This window comes from Calidris pugnax, unplaced genomic scaffold (assembly GCF_001431845.1).
Source record: "Calidris pugnax isolate Ruff unplaced genomic scaffold, ASM143184v1 scaffold44, whole genome shotgun sequence".
Classification (NCBI taxonomy): domain Eukaryota; kingdom Metazoa; phylum Chordata; class Aves; order Charadriiformes; family Scolopacidae; genus Calidris; species Calidris pugnax.
The window spans coordinates 43,139,881-43,167,780 of NW_015094506.1; the positions used below are offsets into that span (position 1 = coordinate 43,139,881).

At 40.3% G+C, this 27,900-nt stretch overlaps 1 protein-coding gene across 1 annotated transcript; it reads left to right on the top strand.

The window, feature by feature from the left end:
• The first annotated feature begins 6,725 nt into the window (after positions 1 to 6,725).
• Positions 6,726 to 26,269, top strand: LOC106901036 (chromosome unknown open reading frame, human C12orf40). Its single transcript, XM_014963362.1, has 13 exons — positions 6,726 to 6,748; positions 8,627 to 8,666; positions 10,694 to 10,829; positions 11,583 to 11,715; positions 12,201 to 12,267; positions 14,039 to 14,239; positions 17,991 to 18,097; positions 20,626 to 21,146; positions 21,361 to 21,433; positions 22,117 to 22,177; positions 22,707 to 22,773; positions 24,945 to 25,060; positions 25,646 to 26,269. The coding sequence occupies exons 1-13, from the start codon at positions 6,726 to 6,728 to the stop codon at positions 26,267 to 26,269; spliced, it is 2,169 nt and encodes a 722-aa protein (XP_014818848.1).
• Positions 26,270 to 27,900: the final 1,631 nt, after the last annotated feature.

Genomic DNA, 27,900 nt, shown 5'->3' on the forward strand with positions numbered 1-27,900 from the left:
TACAAAAAGAAAATTGCTTATTATTCAAACAGTGCTTCTCTGCTGACTGAAGTAACAGAATCGCTGTCTATAGAAATGATTTGTGCCAAGACACAACCACAAAGCAGAAATAGAAACAATGAACATCAGGCTGACTAAACTCCACGAATGTTTGAGCGTGTAAGAACTCGAGTGTGATCATGGCAAAACGGATGACTTTTTTTTTTTTTTCTCTTGTGTTTTATGCCCACTGGTTCCCACTCCAGCACTTTGTGCTTGTGCAGCTTCGTGACTGCGATGGAGATAGGGGACCGGGAACAGGCAGGTTACATGAGAGATATCTGTCAGCCTTTCCTTAATGATCACTTCTTAAAACCTTTTGATTTAATGTTTGAAAAAAATAAAATGTGCAAAAATAAAATTTTGAAGCAAACGGCTGCTTACCTGATGCCTTATATGCTCCTGACACAGAGTCCAAAGGCTGCAACGTCAGTCTTTGCAGAAAAATTTCCTCACTGCTTAGAGGGTTCCCTATCATAAAGACATACAAAATAAAAAATAAAGCTACTGAAAATTAATTTGTGTCACTGCTACTTGGGATATTTAACATTTAAATACATGTGTATAATGCATAAAGTATGTAACTGTTTGTATGTGGATGAAGTATACCTGAAATATGAAAAATATGAATCCACACAGCACCCATTGTTTTCAATTACATACAAATTCTGAACTGTAAATAATTTCTAAAATGTGATACACTATAGTATGGTCAACTAGGAATTTCTGGGTTTTTCTCCAATTCTGAGCTGTATGTTTACAGTGTGGGAGTAGTAGGCCTTGATTTGAGCCAAATTCAACAGAGGGTGATCGTACAAGCCCTTACTCAAATAAATAACCTTACTCGAGTATTTCCAAAGTTTCTATTGACTTTAATGTAATCACTTATATAAGTACAGAAATAGAAGTATTAGTTTGCAACATCAAGGCAAACAAATCATAAGTTAGACTTAATCAGAAAAGGGATTATAAGAAATCTGACCTTTGGTTTCAAATTGATGGCAGCAGAAATTGTCTGGTGCTTCTGCCTGGTTTAGAGAAGCTATTGGCTGTAATCGTGAACCTCAGTAGAACACCCAGACACTGTAACTCGTTTAGGATCTGGAGATCTAAGCAGCTTCAGTTTTAAGGTGATAGATGTGGAAGCTTGTTGAAGAAGTGTCACTTGGGGGAGACTGGCTTCATCCTACCAAGCAGTTGCTTTTGGCTGTTTTTGTCCTACTGAGGCTGTGTGGTACCCAGGGTAGGAGGAGATGTGTGATGGCAAGAGGGCAGAGAGCAGAGGGGACATGGGAAGGTCCTGCTCTGCTGTTTGGCTCCTGAGTGTAGGCACCTCTGAGATGGCATAAATGGGGGCCATTCCTGCACCATTCCTCTTCCTCTTATTCTTTTCTATAAATTTAAATCCTGCATGTTTGGGAGGTTACGAGAATTTATCCATAAGGGATTTCAGTAGTCTGGCTGATGGTACAATCAACAGGAGACTGATCACAAGCAGTTCTGTCTTCTGAGAACAGCGTGATTCTAGACAAAATATAGCTCTAGAAATAAGTGAAAACAAGTTGTTTTCCCTTTACAGAGAGAGAGGGAGAGGGAAAAGGCCAAGGATAGAGAAGGTCAGTATCAGCTGCTCCAACCACAGCGAGCTGCTGACTAACGATCTCAGAGAAAGAATTATGCTTTTAACATTTAGGTTTTGATACTTAAAAACTTTCATATTTGGATTTTTAAAAACATATTTCTCGTGTTAAATTTATTTCTTACTCTGTACAGATAATTCAGCTGAACCCAGCAATTCCAGAAAAATGCAATTATGGGAAGCATGTGTCTCTTTCATGCCTTCAGAAGTCTCAGATATGTTACTAATGTTTTTCAGTTTTTGCTTTAAAACTGTAAGGGTTTCTGTTCTCAGATCATCTGAAGAAAATGCTAACATTACCTTATTAATCCTTTGCTCTAATGCAATGTGAACACTTAAGTGAGCTACATGCCAAGTGCAATAGTACAGGTGTAAGTGGTAAAATCATGTAGCTGCTGTCAATTAGCCATGATTATATTGGCACTGCCAGCAGCAGAGCCAGTGCTCTACTCTGCAAAATGCAGACAGGAATAAATCCATAGAAATAGTCTATCCTGCTCGTGTACCCCAAGCACCAGATCTGCTGCCATCCCTTTGTCATGCCTCAAGAATTTATTTGAGGGGTTGCAGCTGGTAAGTATGACAACAAAATTATCATCTACTGCAGTTTATTCATTAACTCTTACTTTGGAGACTTCTAAATGTTAACAATAAGCAAACTTGTTCAGACCAGTGCTCCACCTGGCACAGTATTCTGTCTCTATCAATAGCTCTAAGCAGATACCCAAGGAAGTGAAAGAATTGCAATTACATACGATGCTATTTTCCCCTGCTGTAGCTTCATGATCTCCCAACCTCTGGCCATTTTCAGCTGTGAAAATTTCATGAGACTGAGAAGTGCCTATCAGAAGAAACAACCAGAAGAGCTGGTCTCTCATCACAGTATTTCTAGTACAGCAGGGCCAAAAGTGATTTTCTATTGTATGCATGGGTAGTCATTGATTTCAATATATGCTATAAGTATTTAAACTAGGGTTGATTTTCATTCTCACCACATAATTTTTCCAGTGTGTCTTGCACTCCTGTATCTCACAAACACCAAGAGAATGCTACATATCTCATAGAGCAATTTACTGACATTTTTCTAATCTAATGCTGAGACCTCGAACATGAAGAAGCCCACTGTGATTTTCTTTAGATATTTGGCTGAGGATTAGTGTTTTGTGGCAAAACACAAAAATCCTTGGGCTTCCTGCAACTTCTAGAATTCTTCAAACTAATACCTTTAGAGTAAATAAAAAAAAGGCCCCTGTCCCTTAAAGGTGAATGGAAGGAGGACTTTTAGTCAAATTAATTGAGAGTTTGGTCTTTCAAGAGGAACTACTTTTTTCAAGGGGAAACAGTTTTTAAAATAAGTTTTGTTTTCTGTTTGAGACCTCCTCAGACTCAATTATGACTTTGCACTATCGCAGAAATCTTTTAAAAAGAACTCTTTTAGGGAAAAACCACTAAACAGGTTAGTAAAACCACCACAAGGATAGTATTACTTTATTTCTTCATAAATTGATGTTTCAGGGAGGGGAATGAGCAGAGGAGCATTGAATGGGAGAAGTCTAGGCAACTCTGTAAACAAATTTTAAGTGCCGGGTTTGCTGAACAAAAGCTTTCACTTGGAGCACAGTCATTATTTTTTTTCACTCATGCATTCCTAGCATTAAATAATGAGGTCAATATTTAGGGACCTAAATAAGTGCATCCTGGTCTTTGTAAGTACCAGAAACTCCCACCCTGGACAAAGGATTCAAAACCATTTCTGTTACTCTGCATCTTTTACATAGTTATCTGTAAATGGGTTTATTTATCTAATGCTAGATACCAAGATCAAACTTTTTGGGCAAAAAAGTTAAAATATGTTAAATTAGCACATTAAAAAAATCAGTAATGTAAAATATTTAAACCCAACTGTGAGAATCCTCAAGGATGTTTTTTTACTACACATTTATCCACTTAATAATTCCTTCTTTTGTTATAATGAACATTAGAGGGGGACACTTGCTGGGAACTAATGTTACAATGGAAGAGTTATTAAGAAGCATGAGAACCATTTGCAGTTAGTTCTAAGAAATTATTTGGAAATACATATTCTGTCTCTCACTGTCTGCAGTGTGTAAAAGATTTTACATAAGCAGTGTCTGTGCACTCAAGGGAGAGACTGTCCTGCTGAGGGAAAGAAGGGTATTCAAATCTCCAGGGTACAATAATGCTGCAGACAGCAGCACACACTTTCACTTCACACAGTTTCAGCTACCTAACCTACCTGCTTACTCTCTGGGTTTTGGGACACAGACTAGGAGCCTAATTTAGGTGCTCTGAGTGCACTTTTGCATCACCTGTCAGAAGACTCCTATTTGATTACGTAGGAGTTCTGTGAGGACTTACTCAAAGCTGGGTGCCAAAAGTTGCATGGTCAACGTTTCAACACAAGCCTTCATGGAGAAATGCGTTTTGCATCAGATAGATGGTACACTGCTTTGGACTGCTTTGCTGCGTCATGTGTATCTAGAGCTGATCTGATAATGAAGAAACACATAGGGGAAAACTCAAGCGCTGAAGGACTACAGCTGCAACAGTTGGAAAGCTGTTCTGAAGAAGATCCTGTATAATACTTTCTTAACAAGGGGACATGAGACATAGTTATTCTGAAGCAATTGTTACGAAGTTACAAAACAGGGAAATCAAGGCTTTTTTTCCTCTTTAAACTTCACTTTCTGATGCACAGAAGAGGTCTCCTTGTTCTACACTTACTTCACTTCCCAGAGAAGCAACTAAGCTCCATGAAACTTATTCTTGTGACCTTTTAAAAGTTAATAATAATGTCCTGCAATTTTTTGACAGTATGACATGATTCAGAAATTCAAATAAATTTTTTCAAAGTTTTCAAATGTTGACAGTTAAAGTGCAATATTTAGACACTGGAAATCTAGAGCCGTATCTATCTCAGGTCTTGTTTCAGTGTTTACTTTGCCTCATTGAAGAAAGAGCTGATTCTTTATTTTATGACCCTTTGAAAGGTGTTTTAGCTTTATCTGCAGAAAATAATTTGGGGAGGGGAAGATTTCTTGTGCTCAAAAAGAGGTAACTGAAGCTGCCACGTCACTTTTCTCAGGTTCTGTGAACTACTGCTAACTACCAGATTCAATATGTCAAACATAAAGGAAAGTGCAGTCTTTTCCTTTAAATCCAGATAATGCTGTGGAAGAGTCAGAGTAAGGGTGGCACAGAAAATATTGTATGTTAGAAAAACAAAAGTAAAAGGGATTTGATTATGTCATGCCTGAAATGACTTCTTAGGCATAGTATTAACAAGTTAAACATTTACACTAGATGGTAATGCAAACAAAATAAAAAGGACTATTTCAAGTGATGAAATGAGTTAAATAATCTTTCAGTCTGTCATTTGTCTTATTAGCTGTAAAGGCACACACTTAAAATATAGATTTTTTTTTCTATGAAGATTTTAATCTAGTGCTGTTACAAGAAGCAATTATGCATACTAACTAGAAATACAGGGACTATCGCAGCAATAAAACATTCTGTCCAATAAGTTTACTCCATTTAATTTGTGATATTTCACTGAATTTCACTGAATTTCTAGAGTTGGGAGGGACCATAGAGATCATCTAGTCCAACTCCCCTGCTGAAGCAGGATTGCCCAGAGTTAGAGCATGTTACTCAGGACTGCATCCAGGCGGGTTTTGAAAATCTCCAAAGAAGGGGACTCCACAACCTCCCTGGGCAGCCTGTTCCAGGGTTCCATCACCCTCACCGTGAAGAAGTTTCTCCTCATATTTGAGTGGAACCTCTTATGTTCCAACTTGTGCCCGTTGCCCCTCGTCCTCTCGGTGGGAACCGCTGAAAAGAGTCTGGCTCCCTCCTCCTTCAACCCTCCCTTGAGATACTTGTAGGCATTGATAAGGTCTCCCCTCAGCCTTCTCTTCTCCAGACTAAAGAGTCCCAGCTCTCTCAGTCTCTCCTCATAAGGGAGATGCTCCAATCCTTGAATCATCTTTGTAGCCCTACGCTGGACTCTTTCCATTTTATAGAAGCAGATCTTTTCACTTTCATAATCTTCTAGCTATGGATTCTATAAGCACCCTAGGGTAATTAAAGCTACTAGAAAGAAAAAAAAACTTGGTTTGGTTTTAATATTAGGCTCCCTAGTATCTGCTCTGAGCACCTCCACATTGTTGTGCTAATGGCGATAAAGCATTGGTACCCTCAAAAATGTTAGGCTAAAGATAACCAAGTAAGGAAACACTGCAGGAAAAGATTTTATATAGAGTGATAATGGTTGTTTTGTAAATGGGTGCCTTCGCTCAATGCGGCGATGGCAGAGTCAGAGGGAAGGGAGCGAGGGAGGCTGTGTTGGTTGCTGCAGAGGTACCCCAGGAGCACAGGGAGCACCCACAGCACCGCGTCCCTCCTCGAGGGTTTGTCGCTATTTACTCACAGGAGTTGATCAAGTGGCTCCAAGGACAGCAATGGCTACTCATTGAAAATGCTTGTTGATTGCCCTGTCACCCCTAAAATACCTGAGGGAGAGCAGGATGGTGATGCAGGTGTTTCTCTTTTCCCCTAAAAATGATGGTGATTGTAGCAATGACACCACAAGCTGGGCCTGAAAGACAAACCCTCAACAGCTGTGTAGGCCAATAACTGAATTTGATTCACTTGGGAAAGCAAGAGGCTTATGGCTCCTTGGAAAAGGGCAATGGCTTCTGGCAGCAGCCTGTACAGAAAGGCTAGTAATAGAGAAAGGGTGGCAGCAACAACAGCATCGTCTCCTCCCCATCAGCCTGCCTTGCTTGGCTTTCTGCATCCTTCTCCTTTCCCTGTCTGACCCTGTACCGCCCTCTCCCTCTTCCCTGCCCGCACCGGGCAGCCCCGGGCATGGAGAGCAGCTGCCCTGGCCTCCTGGGGAGGAGGAGGCCCTGCAGGAAGGCCCTGTGGCCCTGCCGGGAGGCGACAAACCATCCCTGTGGTGGCCTCCACTCTCCATCCCCAGCACCACACACAGCAGCCCTCCCTGTTTCCTCAGTAGTGGAAAATGAACTGGGTCGGTGGCAGCCGGTGAGTGAAACTCTTCAGAGTCTCCCAGAAATGGCTCCATGATGAGCTAGTGTCCCCTCAGAGATGGGCACAGCCGTGGTGGGTGTGACAGCCCTGTGTCCCCTCAGAGATGGGCACAGCCATAGTGTGTGCGACAGCCCTGGTTCCCCTCACAGATGGGCACAGCCGTGGTGGGTGTGACAGCCCTGTGTCCCCTCAGAGATGGGCACAGCTGTGGTGGGTGTGACAGCCCTGGTGTCCCCTCACAGATGGGCACAGCTGTGGTGGGTGTGACAGCCCTGGTGTCCCCTCACAGATGGGCACAGCCATGGTGGGTGAAGCTGTCCTGGTGTCCCCTCACAGAACAGCAGGGCCACAGTGTGTGTTTCAGGCCTGGTGTCCCCTCGCTGACCAGCCCTGTGGTCCCCTCCTGAAGCAGCCTGTGTGGGGAGATGCAGGTGCCATCCCACGCCAGGTCATGCTTGGGCTTCATATCCCTCCACAGGCCAGGGCTGGGTGAGGCCATCCCACCTGGGCCTTTCCTCACACCCTCTTGAATGGCAGTGACTACTATATGGAGAAAAAGATGTGTAGTTATTGAGATTCACTGAAATACTAAAATAATCACCGTGTTGTAACATTAAAAAGAGAGGATAAAATTCACTTTCTTTAGGTGCTGCACCATCTGCCTATCTACTAGAAATTTAGACCCCACTGATTTTGTCAGCCATTTGAAAGTAACTTTGCTAAACACAGCTTTATAGTCATCCTGACTCTATGCAGAATCATACTAAAGTAATGCCTTACCTATCTGGAAGTCTTCCAAGCAAAATGTGGTTTCTGAAAGTTGCCTATGTGAAAGAGAGAGCTTCAGTTAGAAAAAAAAACAACCAACCCCTACTGTGTTCTAAATGCCTGTCAATCATACTATTCTGTCTGTAAGAAAAAGGAAAGTGTAAGAGTATTGCATGCAAATAGCAAATCATCCTGCTGCTTTCTGCTACTGTTAATTATCTGTCAAGATTCCTCATACGAGCCTGGAATTTGCATTTTCGGTGTCAGGAAAACTATCCTTTACTGGGGCTTCTACCTACTGCTATGGTAAATGTTACATGTAAACGTTTAGAAAGTGTGTTCTAACTTTAAGACTTTAAGCACAGTATTAAAAAAAAATAAATAAAAAAGGTAATTCCAAGGGGATAGGCCATATTTCTAACTCTCAAAAAAAATGTCCTGGTCTTACTGAACCCAGAACTGCAGCCATGCATGGTCACTAAGCTCCCATTTTATGCACCATGTCCTGTAGGCAATTCATTTAAGACTATGTTTAACAACTAAGATATATAGTTTAAGGTATAACTGTCTTCTGTATTGCACAAGAAATAGCAACTTGATAAAACTTGCGGTGACAATCTGTTTTTCTTACTTTTTTCACAAAATGTTTACAACATTCTGTAAAGTTCCAAAAGGGAGAAACTTGCACTGCGCTCCTTTGTTGTCCTTGCTAGCATGGCTTTGCAGCAAGACAAAGCAAATTAGGAGAAATGAGTATATTGACAAAGATTGCTTAGAATGTTCTAAGGAATTAAGAATTGATTAAATGTTATGTTACAGGTCAAATGTCTAAAAGCTTTTCCTTCTGAATGTTCAATGTATTTGGTAGCCCTAAGATAGAATGTGGTCCTATCCTTACCTGGGTAAACTATGATCAAAGTGTCTTCAGCAGATACGTTGACTTTACTACCTGAAGGTTTGATCTACCGTAATATAACATAACATAACAAACATAACATACTTGATACCTAAATTCTAAATAAAATTGTAAACTGATGAGAAATTCAAACCATGACTCAATATTATACTGCTATAATTAAAACAATAATTATTTGCATCTTTCAGGAGCAGAGTCGTATTAAAGCAGGAAAGGAGGAAGCAGAAGGTAAACAGTTCTAGCCATCTTGGATTTTATATTGTCCTATACATTCTTTATTTGATTCATTTGGGAAAAACTTTCCAAGCGTTTGGAGTGAGATGCAAAACTGTAGTGTAACATTTGTAATGTGTTTGCCCGACTGCATGTAACTTTTAAGGCAGAAGTCTTCTTCAGATTTACCACACTGAATTCCAGCTGGAAGAGGAGAGAGTAGGAGAAGGCATGAATGAACTAATGTGCCCAACTTAAATTTTTCTGAATTACTTCTGTTACTCTATTCTGTTGGTATGTGCTGACACACAGGATTGCTTGAAGCCTCACTAGCTGACCATGCGGTCATCTAGCCTGACACACATATACACAGCTATTTTCCTGGGCTACATCAAAGAATGTGAGGGTCATTGAAGTATTTTATTCTGGTATTTGCAAAAGTAGGACAGCTTATTTGTGTTTTGAATATGAAAGTGAAATAATAGAATCAAATTTATCCCGAGCATAGCAGAAGACATTTCAAACAGGAAAGAGAGAAAACAGTTAGAGGAGATAGTTACAAACATAGTAAGAGAAGTCAGTTTCCTCCTCAGCAGCAGAATAAAACCAAACAGTATAGGGAAGCTCCACCACTGAATCTGGTAACCCCCAATGCCCAGAACAGATGCGCTGGCATATATAGGAGGAGGAAAAATATAGGAGGAGGAGGCTGACAATCTCTCTGCAATGAAAACCTTTACCTAAGGGAGTGTGCGAGCAACCAGCAGCTTGTTACCTCCATCGCTTTCCCAGTCTCCTGGAGGCCTGTGTGTTCTCAAAATATATGTTTTCTCAAGGATTTATTGGTCTAAGCCACATAATTTACATTATGTGTAATCTGCTTCAGAGGAGGAGAGAAAACATGAAAGGATCCAAGACAGGATTGGTTTTAGTCATTTAATACTAAATTACTAAGCATAGTGCTAATTTTGTAATTGCCACTACACAATTAATAGTAATTTAGTCATTTAGAGGTGATGGGGAAAAAAATATCTGGGACATGAAGGGACATGGATACATTTTGGGGGTGTGGATTCCAAAGCAATATGAATTTTGAAGTGTTGATTTGTACACAGGCTGAATTTACCTTACTGCAGATATTATTCTTAACTGAAGAATAGGTATTTTCCACAGGTGATAACATTGTAGAAAGCTAAGGATTATGATAAAATAAGTTATACTGGAAAAATAGTTACTAACAAACATGTTGGGTATATTAGTTACATGTAATGTGCAATCATGAGAGAAATTACATTTTAGAAGAAAACCCGATGCTATTTTGTGTTTTGGCATAGCCTTCAGTTTTCAATATCCTTCTTGTCATTAAAATAAAAAAAATCTTACTGTTTTGATTTATTAATCTGTTGTGCTTGTTGCTAATGATTATAGGATGGTCTCCTATAAAATGGAGATTTTTATTTCCCAATTTTTTCAGAATTATCTCCCTGACACATTCAAAGTGTCTTGCTCCTTGTGACAAAAAGCCTTTCTGAAATCCCAGTCTTAGAGATTTTTCTTCTTTACTTTTTTCTCTTTTTTTTTTTTTTGTCACAAGACTCTTTTCTTTGTCAAGAAAGACAAATTTGGAGAACAATGAACTCTTTGTGTCATTTTAGATGGCCATGTGTATGTAATCTTGCTGATTTATTTGCCTACTAGTTTATAAGCTGCCTAAAATTGCCAAGTTTAATTTTTTTTTTTAAGACTACTTCTTTGTAACATTTTCTTATGTTTTTTACACAAAGTTTGAGACAAGACAGTTTAAGGACTAAGTTTTTGGCATCAAGAGAACAGTGATTTATTTTAAATATGACCAAATCATGCTTGCAATCTCTTTCAAGGCAATAAAAATAAACTAAATAACAGTGGACAGAGTATGAGCATTCAGAGAAATTTAATCATGTGCTTTTATTATTAGGAATTGTTTACTAAGAATTATTTGTACTGCTAATGTGTTGTTGAACCTTCTGTCAAAAACTTACTGTGTCTCTTAAAAAATTTAGGAATTCTTTGAAAAAAGGAAACTTAAATCAAAGATGAAGCTTCTGGGAGTATCATCTCCTAAAAGTTCATCAGTCAGTTTAGATCTCCTCAATCTATATGTTGTTAACCAGATAACAACCAAAAAAGACAACACAGGTGAGTTTAGTGTTGCAGTGTTCCAACTTCACAGTTAATAAAATCAGTTATCCTTAAATATTACTGCCATGTTTTAGTTCTTGTTCTTCCACTTATAGCTTAGTGCTCATATAAGGGTTGTTTCATTTTTTAAATAAAAAATTGTAAGTAAATACAAAAATAATGATTTAATAAAAAGCCAGGACATAAGAGGAATCAAATAACCTTGGCTGCTGCTTACTTCACCTTTAAATCCTGGTACCCTTATGTACCTTCCTCATTCCATCCATTGATTTCACCCTACATCCATTTCTTTTTCCCTTTGCCATTGAATGGGTCCATTTGTATTCCACTTCCTTTTTCATAACTTTCAGGGGCCCTTGGGAATAGTCTGTCAGTTCTACCCACAGCATCTTTCTTAAAATCCATCATTTAGCTCCTAAAAAACATCTCTATGACTTAAGTCCTGACTTTTATCATCTGTGAAATATTCATAAACCAGATTGTGTAGAATTTGTTGTCCTACGCTCGGGAAGATTAGAAAATGACTGAGGAGGGCAACAGAGCCTGCAACTGACCATAAATAATTGTATACTATAATGCCCTTTAGAATCGAGCTCTTGCATTGCTAGTAACAGAGAAAGCAAAATATATGGCTTTAAATGGATTAAGAAACCTAAAACAACAGCTTTTGTGCTCTAGTGAAATGAAAATTCAGGAAGCTCAAAACTTTCTCCAAGCCCAGTGCTGACATTCCAAATACTTTCATTGCAGAAAACGTGAGGAAGCCAGTCCACATAGATATCACTGAAGATGTAAAAATACCTGTTAGGAGGCACAACATAGAGCTTCCCCCATCACCACTACGTACACAACGTATGTCAAACTTAGATAACATCCAGAACAGGTACTTGTATAAAGGAGGCAGTCGTTAAGCTATAATGAAGTTCTGGAAAAGGTATTTCATGATGGTTTTATATTCGGGGTTTTAAGTAAACATAGATATACCATTCAAAGATGAAGAAGTTTCACAATCAGTCCTGTAATACTCTTACTATGAGAGAGCAAATAAATGTATTCTAAATAAAAACTGTACATGAAGATGAGAGATTTAAACAAAAATAATGTTTCTTTATTCATGTCAGATGACTAAGTTTATCGAGAAGAGCAGGCTATTCCAACAGCATTTTCCACTTACACTGTTTTCCCATCCAACTTCAGACACCCTAAAGTGACTCACTCACACACTGGCTGCTCATAACAGCTTAAGAATCACACTTTTTAAAACGTGTGGAAAAATATTCTTAAATTATTTTGAAATTAATAGAATGTTTTTAAAGTTACAGATCTTATATCCTGTATTTCTTAGGCTGTTTTTGTTCATTTTACAAGGTTACAAAAGCAAGTATTGGATAGCAGAAGGCAGCATCTGTCAGAGAAAGTAAAGTATGAACATAATGTAAGTGAGTTTATTGTTCTCACTGATGTAAAGCTAAAAATGTGCAGCAATGACTATATTTTGAAATGATTTTTCAAACAATGACCAAATCTCATGGATACTGAAACATATGAAGTCTTCCTCTTTAAGGCTATATTGATATGTTATTTGCCAGTCATATTTTATACTTGTTCCTACTATTTCTTACATATTTCTGGAAAGGCTCACCTTGTCTAAGGTATTTTCCAAAATATTTCAGAATATCTGTCCTCTATGCTACTCACAAAGGACAGAGATTATAGGAAAGAGATTGAGCCCAACAGCAGGTAAATTAAAAACAATGTGCAGACGTGAAATGATGAAATGTGAGAAGCATAGACAGAAGTGGGTCTTTAAGAGGAACTTAAGTACAAGTCTTAGTGGATACAATAGGGAAGTTCATCTACTCATTGAGGTTCCAGTGAAAAACACTCTCTAGATGGAATTTACGTGCTTTACAGCCCATTCCACCATCGTGTAAAAACACAACCAACCAAAAAAAAAGCCAAAACCCAAGTTAGTAAATCTGCTAGAAGACATTTAGTTTAGGTTACTCAGACTTGATTGATAATATAGCTATTCATTTCAGCTAGGACTCTGAGGAAAAGATGCTTGCACAATGTTGTTCTGTATGTTCTTGGACCATTGACATTGCCAATGCGTCTTTTGCTAGAGTGAGAAAGACAGATGTTTTTCTAATGTTAGAATTTCCTTTATTTTGGATCAGGAAGAATTACTTAATATGAGTGAAAAGCTTAGCTGTCTAGTGTGTTTCAGCCAAGATCACCATGATGTGCTGCTGCCTTGGATGTCACATTAACTCAGCCTTCCCTTATGACTCTTTCTCATCTGCTTCTTGGAAACAGGACATATTTCAGATTTAGTGTGGCCAGAAATGCTGGATGAAAATGATAGCTAATTTTCTCCTAAACTTCCGCTTGTATGGATATATTTACATCAGTTCATCAGAACACATGATAATGCAGTCTGCACACACAGAAAGCTAATTTAATCTATGGATCAAAAAATAAAATTTAAGACCTGTATGTTGCAAAGAACTGTTTTTAAAAATCTTCATAAATTGAAGTATATCTAATTTAAGTAATTAAGATATATCCACTTTATTAAGCAGAAAGAGGCCATAATTTATAAAGGCTATAATTTTCAGCCTTCTGGAAACTTAGATTTTTTGTGCTACTAAGATTTTGTGCAATTTACTTGTAAGGCTTTTGCACTCCATTAGTATTTTGTGCTGCTTTCACTGGACAAGCTGGATTACAGGCATTACTTCCATGTAGCTGTGGATACAGTGACTTTTCATGAGTTTTGCTTTCAAGTTTCTCCATGTGTTCTGATCTGCTTGAGATAGCACTGATGCTGTCCTCCATGCTGGAGACCTCTCCTCAACAGAGTAAAATATTTTTTTTTTTACTATTTAAGAACAGCGGACCATTTACTTACACATCAAAAGCTAAAAATGTATTTCTAGCCATGTGTCCCCAGGATAACATTTGTGTGCATGCTTCAACTTAAGTAGGTACTTCTGTGTTTCCCTAAAATTAGTCCTTATTACCTAAGGTTCTTCATGAAAAAATCGTGTCAAAATACATGAGCATTTTCTCTTCAGTGATGAGATGTAATCTGAATATGTGCAGAGATGTAAAAGATATAGTAAGGTCAGATTACTTTTAGCTTTATACTTACATAAAACCAGTTTTAGATAAATTAAACGTCCCTGCTATGTTTTGTCTAGCTATCACAGGTAACAGAATTAACGTATGCTGACCCTAGCATGGAGCATGAAGACAACATAGCAAGAGCTTTTAGTACCTGTCCGCTGTCCTCTTCTGGTTTTTGTTCCTCTAACTGTAGACAATTTTCAGAAGAAACTTTCAACACAAACGCAATGGGGAACACTTGGGAACAGTCCTATAAAGAGAACCTGCAAAACCAGGTTTGATTAATATTTTGTCATTTCTGCAGTATTATTTTAAACTAACTTTCATTTTTTCAGGGTGTAGAGTTGGTATAGTGGTGAAAATAATTATGAATTATCAACATTTCTTGTAGGCAATGAATATTCCATATATAGAAATATTTTTCTTTTATTATGTGTTATGAAATGTGCTTAACTTGAGCTTTTGTTCACTGAGCTCTCAGTATCGCTGATATCTGCAGAAAGAGAATTAGTCACATACCACTGGCTTTCTTTTGTTTCTGGCTTGTAAAATTGGTTAGACACCTGAAATATATTACAGGTATAAATACAACTTTCTTAAACATACAATTGGTATAATTGGGTATCATATGATCCCAGGTGATCACCATGGCCTAATTTATAATCATGCAGTGTCTCAGTGAGTAACATAGATCTTACAGTATTCTCAATGCTCCAAAAAGGGTTGAGAAAAACCTGCTGTTTAGCTCAAGTTAAGTTTAAGAAATGATTGGAAGTTATTTGTTCTGATGCATGCTACTATTTTTTTTTTTTTTACTAGCTTTGGCATTCTTAAAAGAAGCATCCTTAGAAAAGTAATAGCAAATATAAGGGGGCTCTCAGAATATGTTTTATTTTTAGAAAATATATTATTTATTGAAAATAATAAACCAAATCCTACATGTATCACCAGTCGTATTTTAAAGTCTTGAGGTAAGGGAGGAATGAGAACTTCAGCGCTTCAGAAAGGGAGATGTTGGGTTGTTCAGGGAATGAGTAGGCAGAACCCCACAGGAAGCTGACCTGAAGGACAAAGGAGCCCAGGAAAGATGTTTTCAAACAGTCCACTTCAATGTGCAAAAGAATTAGTTGGTGCTGGAGGCCAGTGTGGCTGAATCAGGGAATTCCTGACTGAGCTTAAATGCAAAAAAGAAGTATGGAAGGAGGAGTAGGCCACCCAGGGAGAATACAGAAGCATCTCCTGAGTTTGGAGGGGTGGCATTAGGATGACCAGCGCTTAAACTCAAAAAGGGTGAGAAGGGCAGCAAGGAAGACTTCTACAGCTATGTCATCAGCAAAAGGAAACCAGGGAAAATGCTGTCGACTGCTAAATAGAGTTGATGACTGAGTGACAAAGGACATGGAGAAGTCTGAGACACTCAAGACCTACTTTGCCTCAGGCTTTTCTAACAAGGTCTGCTCTTCTGGCACATCTTGAAAGAGAGTTTGGGAGAGAGTGGTATGAAACAGTAGTGAAGTTAGGGAATCCTTAGTAAGCTGGACAGAAAGAAATACATGGACTGGACAGGGTGTATCCAAGTATACTGAGAGTTGGGTGACACCACTGCAGGGCAGATATCATAGAATCATAGAGTTGTCCAGGCCGGAAGGAACCTCCAAAAGCCATCTAGTCCCACGTCCCCACAGTCAGCAGCGACACCCACAACTAGACCAGGTTGCACGGGCCCTCATCGAGCCTCCCCTTGAATGTCTTCAGGGAAGGGGCCTCAACCCCCTCCCTGGGCAGCCTGTTCCAGTGCTCCACCACCCTCACAGTAAAGAACTTTCTCCTAATCTCCAATCTAAATCTGCTCCCCTCCAGCTTAAAGCCATTGCCCCTCGTCCTGTCACTACAGGCCTTTGTAAACAGGCTCTCCCCAGCCTTCCTGTAGGCCCCCTTCAGGTACTGGAAGGCTGCTATTAGGTCTCCCCAGAGCCTCCTCTTCTTCAGGGCAAACAACCCCATCTCCCTCAGCCTGTCCTCATAGCAGATGTGCTCCAACCCCCTGATAATTTTAGTGGCCCTCCTCTGGACCCGCTCCATCAGGTCCATGTCTTTCCTATATTGAGGGCTCCAGACCTGCACACAATACTCCAAGTGAGGTCTCACCAGAGCAGAGTAAAGTGGAAGAATCGTCTTTCTGGACCTACTAGCAATGCATCTTTTGATGCAGCCCAGGATGCGATTGGCCTTCTGGGCTGCAAGTGCCCACTGCCTGCTCACGTCCAGCTGCTTGTCCACCAGCACCCCCAAGTCCCTTTCCTCAGGGATGCTTTCTAATACCTCACCCCCTAGTCTGTATTGATGGCGAGGATTGTTCCGGCCCAGGTGCAGAACCGTGCACTTGCCTATCATCTCTGAAAGACTGTGGTGATCAGGAAAGTGTCTCAATGACAAGAAATACACAAATGTTATGCCCATCTGCAAAAACATATGCATGATCTGGGGAAGTATCATCTCACCTCTGTCCCTGAATGGATTACAGAACTAGACCTCCCAGAGGCAATTCCAAGGTACATGAAGTACAAGACGGTCACTGGGAACAGCCGGCATAGATTTACCAAGACCATACTGTGCCTGATGAACCTGTTTGCCTTCTGTGATGAAATGAGTAGCTCTATCGATAAGGGAGAGCAGCAGATGTTATTTAGCTTGACTTTAGGAAGAATTTTGACAAGGTTTCCCATGGGATCCTAGTAGTCAAAGTGGGGAAGTATGAACCAGATGAATGGACAATCAGATAGGTTCAAAACTGGCTGTTATCATCATGCTCAAAGTAGTTGTCTATGGGCTACAATCCCAGTAATGGCAGGGACGCCCAGAGATTAATACCAAGTCTAGTACATTTTCATTAGAGTTGGACAATGGGACAGAACACACCCTCAGCACCTCAGCAGGTTCATGAAAAACACCAAATTGGCAGAGCGATTATTACAGTAGCAGGGCTGCTACTTAGAGGGATCTTGACAAGCAGAAAGCCACCAGGAATTTCAAAGGGTTTAACACAGAGAAATACAAAGGCCTGCACCTTAGAAGAAATAATCCTACACATCAGCACAGGTTGGGACTGACTGAGTAGGCAGCAGTTTTGTAGAGATAGACCTGAAGGTGCTGGTGGATGACAAATTGTACAAGTCAGCAGTGAAGACCAACTGCATAGAGGGCTGTACTAGAAAGAGCGTCAAAAGCGATCAAAGGCAAGTGATTATTTCCCTCTGAGCAGTGTATGTGAGAACACATCTGAAGTTCTGCATCTAGTTTCTGGACACCCAGTACAAGAGAGAGATCAACAAACTGTAACAAGACAAATGAAGGGCCACAGAAATTCTTAAGGGATTGGATCACATGATGGATGTGGAGAGACTGAGTGAAGAGGGCTTTCATAGCCTGGGAAAGGTGGGGTGGGGTGAACTAATTGCTGTCTTCCACAGTCTACACAGAGTTACAGATAGGTCAGGTACACAGTGAAATGGCAAGAAGTAAAGGTCACAAGTTTCAACAATGGAAATTCAGTTTGTATAGGAAAAAAAAGTATTGTCACAAAAGTAGCCAAGCACCAGAAGAGGCCATCCAAACAGCTTGTGGAATCTCAGTCCTGAACCATCCTGAGCAACCTGGCCTAACCTTGAAGCTGGTCCTGCTTTGAGCAGGTTGGACTGGATACCTCTTGAGGTCCCTTCCAGACAACGTATGATTATGTCATCTTCAGTGGAACTTCAGCTCATTACAGGGTATCAAGCTTGTTCGTCCAGTGGGAGGATGAAGTGCTAAAAGGACATTTGGAATATTAGCAGTGATACACAAATATGGAAAAATATGAGTTATACAGAACTCAATTGGGCTGTAAGGAGGTTTGAGCTTCTACTGTAAAGATAAAAAGTAAAAATATTGGGAAAACATATACTGCTTGCAAACCCAACTGTAATGTTTTAAACACTATAAATATTACATATATTCAGAGTTTGACAGATTCTACTATTTTCTCAGCCAGGAAATACTTCTGATCAAGACCCTTGGATTACAGAACATCCAAGCCAGTGTATTTTCAGGAAGTCTGATACAGTACCTCAGGAACTGTTTAAGCCATTGCACAGGTAGGGAGTGATTTTAGATTAAAGAGAGAAATAACAGTCAAGTTTAAGGAATAAAAATAGTAAGATAATCTGAAGCTTTTTGCTACTTGATTTTTCATTGATTTTTTTAGTGCTTTTCAAATAGATATTGAAATTAAATGGGAAGTCTGAACATACCAAGCTATTTAAATATGCTGAAAGGCAGCAAAATGTAAATTTTAGGTGAGTGCTTGGAACCATGATCTATTTGTTGCAATGTCACAAACTGATGGTGTTACTGAATTCACCCCAAGTGAGAAGCACAGGTTTACTAAGAGGCTATTGGGATCTGGGCCAGCTATCATTAGTTCTGGTCAGTGTTGCAAGTGCTTTTGCTGATGACCTTGCTGCTTTTGCAATTGAGCAACTTCTCTACCTACATTGTTTACATTTGGGATTCCAGGAACAAGGCATTTTCTTTCCTTCTCTTTCATGTGTGATCCTACTATAGCTTTTTTTTTTTTTTTAAGAATTGGTTCAATAATACTTTTATGCAAATATGCACATTGCTTCTAAAAGAATGGATGGAAATTTAGGTGCTGATTAAAAAAAAATCTTATTAATCACAGAGGGTTTAGGGCCAGACTCTTATACTGAACATTTTATTTCGGTTCCTTTCCAGGGGCTCTTGCCTCAGATCTAGGGGTCTTACAGGGCTAATCTTCCTTCACTCTTTTTATTCTGTAAGTCTGCTGTCTGTTTGCAAGTTCCTATCAGTCTCTAGCTTTGGCTGGATAGAGCCATAAAAGGCCATATATTATATTGCTGTTCCTGAAGTACCTACAGCCTGTTTGCCTGGGGAGTCAAGTGACTGATAAGCTCACTGACCACACAATAACGAGATGAACACATCAACTTCCGGTCTTAGCCACCTTAACTTTCTCTTTCTCTCTTCTCCTAGTTTCTCTCAGCTTTCCCCAGCAAAACCTAAAATAAGGATAACATTCACCTTGCTGTATATCTTGGTGAATTCCCAATGAATATCTTTATACTAAATACCTACCTAACCTTACCTGGCCTACACCTCCCCTTCTATTTTTCCACAGGCCCTCAGGCCTGCACTCATCTGCTTATGGCAGCACCCTTAGTTCTCTGCCCATTCATGGTTCACTAACAACATCTGCTTTTCAACCGTTCTTCAAATCCATTTCTTTGTATCATCCTTGTTTTGTCTTCATCCATTTTAGCCATAATTTTTTATACCTCAAGAGCTGGCAGTTCTCCTGGAAATGGAGTTTCTTTCCCTGTATATGAAAAGTAGAGTATAAACGTATGCAATTGTTTAATGAAATTGTAACATACTGATGATGTAATCAATGTGCATACATCTGAGAGCTGTGGCACCTCAAGATCATTAAGTATTAAATACAAATTTTAGATGTCTTATTTCCTCATCATCTACTATTAACTCTTACTTAGCATTACAAAATATTCAGCTGGAGTGAAGAAGGAGCCTCTGAATTGCTTCACAAAATCGTTTTATCTTCCCCATGTAGATCTATCCAAGTTTCTCCAGAAACAAACTCTAGTGTGTCTGGGGAGGTGTCTGTAAGTAGAGGACATTACTTTCTCATTTAATTTCTCTAGGATCTTTATCCAGTTCCAAGTATTTGCTGATCAAAACATTACAGAATTTTTCTCTAGTAAGAGTTTTCTGTACTACATTTCAGTTTTCAAGTTCCATTGACAACATTTCTCAAAAATTTTTAAAGAAAGGACATTTATTGAATGAGCTTCTTCATCAAGACTCTGTGCTTCAGAAGTCTCTCAATTTTTTGCTGAGATTGTCTGAAAGGCCAGTCAGCCGATCAAGTCTAGAAAAAAGCAGCAAAAATGTTAGGTTGATAGCCGAGTAAGTGAAAGCATGATAACTTTCATGCTAACGATGCTAGCATGGTAACATCTTCAAAACCACTGTTATCAGAAGTGGGGTAGGGAAATATGGGCAAAACGAAATGTCTGACTGGCTTCCTGAGAGCAGAATAGAAAAATTCTGTGCTGAGTTAGGATGAATGACCTCAAGTACAAATGGAAGTCACTTGCTAAAGAGACCAGGAGTTAAGTAGTACACACAGCTTATTATGGGCTTTTAGTACAGGAGAGAGCTGTAGAGAGCTTCCTCTTTTTCTTTTTTTTTTTTTTGTGTTTTGTTTTCCCAAAGTGGACTACTTTGGTCAGCTGGTGGAGCAGCAGTGACATACTGTGGCTGATTTATAAAATCACAGTTCCCTACTCAGGAGGATGTGGTCCATGTCTTGATACATTTGGAGACATCATGATATAAAACCCTTTTAAAATCAACCTTGCTGTAAAATGGAAATAAAATACAGGATAATTATTGAGTTGAAATAATGTACATCTGGGACAAAAGCAAGTGTGATGAGCAGTAAAGTCTTTGAGAGTTTTATCATCAAGTTAGCGTAATTTGTTGTGTTAGCAGTTGGTATTTTACTTATTTACATACTGAGCAAACTCTTTTTTCTTTTCTACCCCACCCACAGCACCCCCAGGCTAGACTATATGAATTCTGCCAGAAAGAATCCAGTGATAATGACCAGTAATGGATCAGAAAACAGCGAAGGAATAAAAGAACCATTGTTTGATGTTGTGAAAGAAACTGCAGAACTAAAAGCTCCCCAAGATTGTTCCTTTCTGGCACTGTTTGAAGATGAGACCCACACAATCCATAATAATCCTTCCACAAAGCATTTTAATCCTTTTGTTAACCAAAGCAGCACAATTTTTTTCATTGATCCTGATGATAGAAATCAAATGCCCGATAGAAATTATCCTTATGATACTAGAGAGGCTTATCTTGAAAGCAATGCAAAAAGAAGATCTGTAGACAGACACCTTGAAAGCATCTTTACAGCTCCAGAACAGGTTTTGCTTAAAAGTAGCAATGCCTCAAGCGCAAGCTACGAGGAAACCAGTGGACTTCATAAAACCTACCTACAGGACTGTCGTGGGCAACTGCACTACTTCAGACCCTCTGAAAACACAGAAAAACCTCTAAATCTTGAAAAAAATGGTGAGTGTCAATATTTTAAGGACTTACATTCTGTTTTTTATTCTCCTTTTAAAGACATGTTTTCAGAACCAGAGACGTGTCTTCCCTCACTGAAAACGTCATGAATCTTCAGAATGCAGTGATTTTAAACCCAATTATTAAAATGATTTTTATAAGCTGACAGAAGCATTTCTGCTATTGCATTTTAAAATCAAGGTTTACTGTTTTATTTTAGAGACATTTGCTTATCACCATGATCAGAAGATCAACTTAACGGAGAATGTGCAGAACTACTCAAGAAAAAAAGGGTGAGTGCTGTATAAATTATCGATCCATTAACTAGTGATAACTGCAGAGACCTTGCTGAATTGGAGAAAACATGCTAAGAGAACATGAAATTCTAAACAAATTCTAAACAGCATTACTGAGGACCCAAGTTCTTCCAGTGAAAATAGTAGTGAATAATGTGAATAAACTTATGCACATGTAAGCCTTTTACACCACTGTTCATCCGCCTATAATAAGTACAGAGAAAGACTGTTTCATGGGACAATTCTGAGTCCCTAAAGTTAATTTGTTGCTCTGGCATATCCTCTAAAAGACCCTCTCTCCTTCCACTGACAGCAGAGGAAGTTAGTGTCTTCCATGGGCTGAAGTTAACATATATGAGTTTCCCTTGTTTCGCAAAAGGCGGTTTTATCACAGACTCTGATCCATAACACCTTCCATTTTACAAAGCAGCACTATCCTCTGTTATCTCTCATATTACATTTTGCATTTCAGCAGAAGTGAAGCTTGTGAAAAACAGATTCTTGGTGCTAAATCTCAGGTTCAGAAATAAGTTCAATGATCTCAATAGTGGGAAGCATTTCATGGTTACCAAAGACAAAATAAAAATTGGAGACAAAAAAGTCACCAGTAATGACTTTAGATCAGAAAGAAAATTAAAGTACAGGAGGGGAGATCAGAGAACTCTGTTTGCATCCCTCAGTGACGACGAGTCTGTGAAGGAATCAGTCTGGAGGCAGAAACAGTTCTTTGGCTTTGAAAAGGTAACTTTATAAAGAGACATATTTTTTTGGCAAACCAACTGTTTGCACCATTCATTTGGGGTGGATAAAGAATGTCCACAATAGTTAGAAACTGAATTTAGCTTCTCTGAATTACCTTTTGTGGAAGCTTCCTTTCCTTCGTAGTTTATATAGGGAATCCAGAAAGAACAGCTTCTAATTAAGTGGTTCGGATAGATAGCCATTTCAGGCCCGTAATTTACATGATTTGATTCACACCTAAGCAGAATTCCTGAAATAAATTGCCTAAGTTACCCATTAACCCTTAGGATGAGATTCTGCAGGACACTTCAGTATGATAAAGCAGCTTTATGCTTGTATACATGTAAAGAATCTTGTAGATATTTGCCAGGTACATACAGTATTCCTCAGGGGCTTTGTTCCTCTTAAAATAATTTTTGGTATGATGTAGTAACTCTTTTATGTAATACAGAAACTGAATGTTCCTCACTTAACCCGAGGTGCTGATCCAATTGAGCCCTTGCTATTAACACTTACTTATTTTTAAAAGTTCACAACAGCACAAGAGAAAGAGTATAAGGTTGGAGTGAGTTCAAATCTTCACGAGATGGAGAAGGGTTAGTACCATTTATACATTATTAAATGAAAAATGTGAAACTGAATCAGTTACTTTTAAAGCCAGGGAGAAGCGTTTTGATCTTTTTAGGATGTTACGTTTGATGAGGGTTTGTATTTTTGATTCACACAGCACTGTATAAGGAAGACTAGCATTACCAGGTAACTAAGAACTATCTGTATTTGCTTTTCCTTGAAGAGATAAATTCAGATTAACTTCCCTACGGTGAGTACTACACACATATTTTTCATTGTCCCACTTCCTCTAAAGTTGTCCACTAAACTGAAAGCCAGCTCTGAAAGTAGGGGTAACTGCCAAAAAGAATATAAAATAAATCCACAAGAGAGGTCAAGAATATTAATCTGAACACCAGAACTCAAGTTCCCCACATGGTAAAATGCCAAGAAAATGCCAGTAGTTTTCTTTCTTTGTATTCACGGAATTGTCAGAGTTAGAAGGGACCTCTAGAGATCATCTGGTCCAACTCCCCTGCTAAAGCAGGAACACCTAGAGCTGGAAGTTTGTCCATCACATCCCTGACCTGTGCCCCGGGAAGGCAGCCGACTTTCCTGTGAAGTGGGTCAGGGCGGCATATTGGTCCCTCTGCCCCCCTCAGCAGAGAGTCACCCACAACAACGTCCCTTCTCCTTTTCCTTTTGGAGCTAGTAGTGATGTTGCATCTATAGTGATGTGTACTTCCTGACTTTTCTAGTCTTGGCATGCCATCCTTCTCTCCATCAGCCAGTTCCTCCTGCGGGACTCCATACCTGTTCTGCAGGGGTAACTGGGGAGCTGGGAGGGGCCGGGAGGGGACTCACCTGCTCCCCCGAGCAGGGACCTGTTTCCATTCCCTGCTTCTCTGAGATCTCCTCCCATTGCTTAGGGACAAGAGGGGAGGGGGTCCTCTGATTTACATGGGGGCTCAACCTGTTCCCCTACTCCTCTATTACTATCTTTCTTGCACTCCTTGATGCTCCTCAGCCTCTCCACTTCATCCTTCAGCTGGGCCACCAGGCTGAGCAGATCATTCACCTGTTCACATCTGATACAGGTGTTGTCCCCGCTGCCCACCCTTGCGAGTGCCAGGCTCCTGCAATCTCTGCAGCCAGAGGCCTGGACACCCACATGTTTGCATGGGACCTCTGTCTGGGTGCCCACAACTTTCCTAAAAACAGCTTTCAACCAGGTAGAAACCGTAGCTGAGCCCCCCAGACTGACTGAACGTACCTTGTACTTGGGTAGAGGCGCAGGGCCTGGCCATACAGACTGCAGCTGCTGCCCCCACCAGGGCACGCACCCAGCACAGGGTGCTCCCTCTGGGCTCTGTGGCCAGGGACTAGTCCCTGCCCTCCCTGAGGCTACTTATCACCTGGAGGTGCAATCACCTGGGGGTGGTGGCAGCTCCACCCAGTCACCCTCAGCAGCACCACCCACCAGCTGACAGCCCCAGGTCAAGCAAAGGGCTTGTTTCAGCTTCAAAAAGCCCCCAAAAGAGCTTCTTGTCTGCCCTTTTCGCTGCAGATTCCTTCTCCAGCGCAGTCTTACCTGCCCTGAAGCTGATCTCTGTGGCAAATTCCTGCAGGTCTCTGTTAGTTGGAAAAAAATCTTGGATGTATTTTTTCTATTAATGTGTATCTTCATTAGATATTTGACATGTGCCATTTCACTGGTCTAGACTTTACTGGTTTTTAGTTGTCTTTATTCTCTTCCACTATATGCTGCGGTTCCCCATGTGGACAGAGTGAGGGGAGTCAGCAGGGAGAGCCCTGGTCCTTCTTGCTCCCTCAGTAGCTGTAGGAGTCAGCTGTGCTGGCTGCATTTCAGAGCAGAAGATCTCCCAAGGGCCTCCAAGAGAAAAACACGTAACTTGTGTGGCAGCCAATGTGTGCAGGAAGTTTTCTCCGTTCTCTCCCTGCCTCTGATCTGCAGAGTCCTTCCCCTTTTTTGGGTAGCACGGTTCTGCTCCCATGCAGGCTGCTGATCAGAGGCAGAGCCAAAGCTTCGAGGCACCCATCTCACACTGTCTGTTAAAATGTGTTGTCCTGACAGGAGAAGAACTGGCTATTGCCAAGAACTAAACTACCTCTCAAACACTTTATTCTTTAAACAGTATGTCAGAACTGTTCTACATGCTGTGCTTGGGAGTGGGATGTTTGAGGAGTTTTTGGAGAGTAACCTTTCTTTCCTTCTCATTTCGTTTTTCAGATGTGGAGTCATCACTCAGCAGTCAGTCTCCCTGTTACTCCCCAAGGCAGACCGAGAGCTGTTCCAGCTGTAGTCCTGACATGGTGAGTACTGACCCTTTTATGGGTTTGAATGATATCTGTGTGCCTGAGTGCATCTAAGGGTGGATGTAGCTGGAATCTTATTTATGGTTTTGTTTTGTGCAAGGCAACGCCATGTGTGAGGAAGATAAGAAATGATTAGCTGTAAATTTTCCAAAGTAGTTTAACAGACGTGTGGTCTGGTCTCTGGATAACACCAGGCCTTGTGGAGTTACAGGGACACAACTGTGGGAAGAGGCTAAGCAAGCTTCTGCTCTCTTCCTTGGTGTGTAGCTGCCTTACATTACATGCCTGTAGGGCAGGAGGATTTGCCACGCTCTGTGTTTTCAGCCATTCTTGAACACAAAAATGCCACAATGTAAGAATATAAACACTGTGTGAGAGTAAAGGTCCACCTTACCCTCCTTCTCGTCAATAAAGACCAGGAGTGTACTCCTGGAGAAAGGCTGGAAAAAACCAAACAACCAAAACCAGACAGTTATGGCCTTTCTGTTTATTTCATTAGTTTAGTTATTAGGTAGTCGTTGACTTAGTCCTCAGTTATTGAACTGTTTAACCAGTTGCATTCACACAATTCTGTTCAAACAGTCTGAAGCGGAAGACACAGTCAAAAAGAAGAAATATCTGAATGGCGGGTCCTTGAAGACAGACGATGCCAACCTAGTCCCAGCCCCAGCAAGTACGGAGCCCCCCAAGACCTCTCGCCCCAGCACAGTGCCTCTCCAGCCCAGCAGTACTTTGACTAGAGAAGAAGCAAACCACCTTCAGGAGAAAGACTCTATTTCACGTGCCACAGAGGAGGAAAATAAAAGCCACACGGTTCCATCTGAGAGCAGCTCGTCACACCTCACCTTTAAAGGAGAGCGTGGCACCCGCGGCACCAGGTGTGACGTCTGGTCGCAGACTGAGCTCTCTGTCACAGAAGTAGAGAAAGTGGATGTTGCCACCCAGTGCGGCACCATGTTGGGGTGCAGCTGCGGGGGCTCCCTCCCTCCTGCCCCCAGCCCGGGGGGGCTGCCCCCCAACAGCATCTCCGGCGCCGCTGGAGGGCACAAAATGCCAGCGCATGAGGCGCTGCAGCCCGCGGGCACCGGCAGCGCGGAGGGAGCAGCGCCCTTCCCTGACGAAGCCGAGTACCTGAGTTTGGCCGGTAAAAGGACTCTAGAGGTGCTGAACTACATCGATATGATGAAGGAGAGAGAGAAGCTGTGACCAACTAGAATAGCGCGTAAGGAATACAAAAGCTTTTCCTGTTCTCAACATGTCTAATTTAATCGGCATATTTTGAATTTTCTAACCTGGTTAGACAAAGTATTTTTTTGCTGTTTGTTTGCCTTAAATTATTAACAACTGTGGACCTCTATCAACCTACTGCTATCTCTAACTATGGAGTTCTAGAGATCTCCAACAGTTAATTTAGGATTTTACAATAGCTTGGTAGATATAAACTTTAGGAATTAGATTGGCTTTCCCACCATATGTCCATGTGACTCTCTAGTTTGGGATTAACTTTGCATCGCTTGAAGGTAGTGGAAAGATTCTGATTCACTTCAAAACATATTTGGTGTGGCTCTTAGTTCAGAACTATTGTCTGATTCTTACCCATTTTAGCAGGCAAACTAGTCTTTGCCATACCTTTCTACTAAATATAAAAATGCAAAACAACTGAAAATGTACATCTGCATACAGAGAAGAAAATGTAACTTCAAAAGAATTAATTTAATAATTTTTACAAAAAAAAAACCCTGACCAAAACTTAATCTTCCTCCCATAGCAGATGTATTGATTCATTCTCTGGCTGTTAATACTGACAAATCATTTATATGTTTCTGTATTTTGCCTGCAGATTGAAAATCTGAAATGCTTTCCTCTTCATTTAAGTGTTTGTGTGAAGTTACAAATAGCAACAAATAAAAGTTTCTGATAATATTGTTTCTAGGTTATAGTCTTTCATTCTAAAAAAATTCCTGGTAAAGGGTGCAGGGAGACTCACTGTGTTACTGACACCTTTGACTTATATATCCAAATGCCTTGGCTTATCTATACACATCTGTATCTATATATCTTATACATGTGTGTGTTAGCCAGCTGGCTGTGTGCAAGGATCCTGTTCATTGCAAACTGGGCTTGGGCAACAGCCGTGCTGGAGACCATTCCTTACACAGTGCAGGAGCTTTGCTTTTATAGGGTCACTATGTTGTGCTTCCTCCCTTGGGGACAGCTGTTAAAAGATTCACTGCTCTTATTCCCAGCAGGTCAGTTTCCTTTATCTCTACATTCTGTAATAAAAGGTTCTGCAGATGGAGGGGTGTGTGTCACCCAGCCCTGAGGAGACCCGTCACCATTCTTTGGCTCCGTTCTCATCATCAAACTACTGACTGTTTTCTGCCAGCTTTTACTTTTGAATCACAGAATCTATGATTCAAAAGTAAAATCTGGCAGAAAGCACAGTCACTAGTGACTGCTACTTTTGAAGCTAAGAGCCATTTTTAAATAAAGTCTACATTGCTCAAGAGAGCAATGGTTTTATGGCTATGCCACTTTAAAAATAGCATCTCAGAAATTTCAGTGGACTTTTCTGTATTTGGAAGAAAATGGCATTGTCTTTTATATATATGAATTGCATATATGGGAAGTGGTTTGCACAGCTGGACTTCTGAAACGTGTAACTATCATTTAGCCAATTCACTGCCCGCTTACTAAGGCTTGACATAAGCACATTTTCTTTTTCAGGTTGCCTCAATTTATTGTCCAAGCAAGCTCCCTAGTAATTTTTTTTATCTGAAACTGCACTGTTCATCATCTTCACAGGACACTATAATTTTTTTTGAGTAACAGCTATG

Coding starts and splice junctions, on each gene's coding strand:
- LOC106901036 (XM_014963362.1), top strand. CDS start 6,726: ATGAACTGGGTCGGTGGCAGCCG. Junction 14,240..17,990: donor AAGAGAACCTGCAAAACCAG/GTTTGATTAATA, acceptor CTATTTTCTCAG/CCAGGAAATACTTCTGATCA. Junction 21,147..21,360: donor TCTAAATCTTGAAAAAAATG/GTGAGTGTCAAT, acceptor GTTTTATTTTAG/AGACATTTGCTTATCACCAT.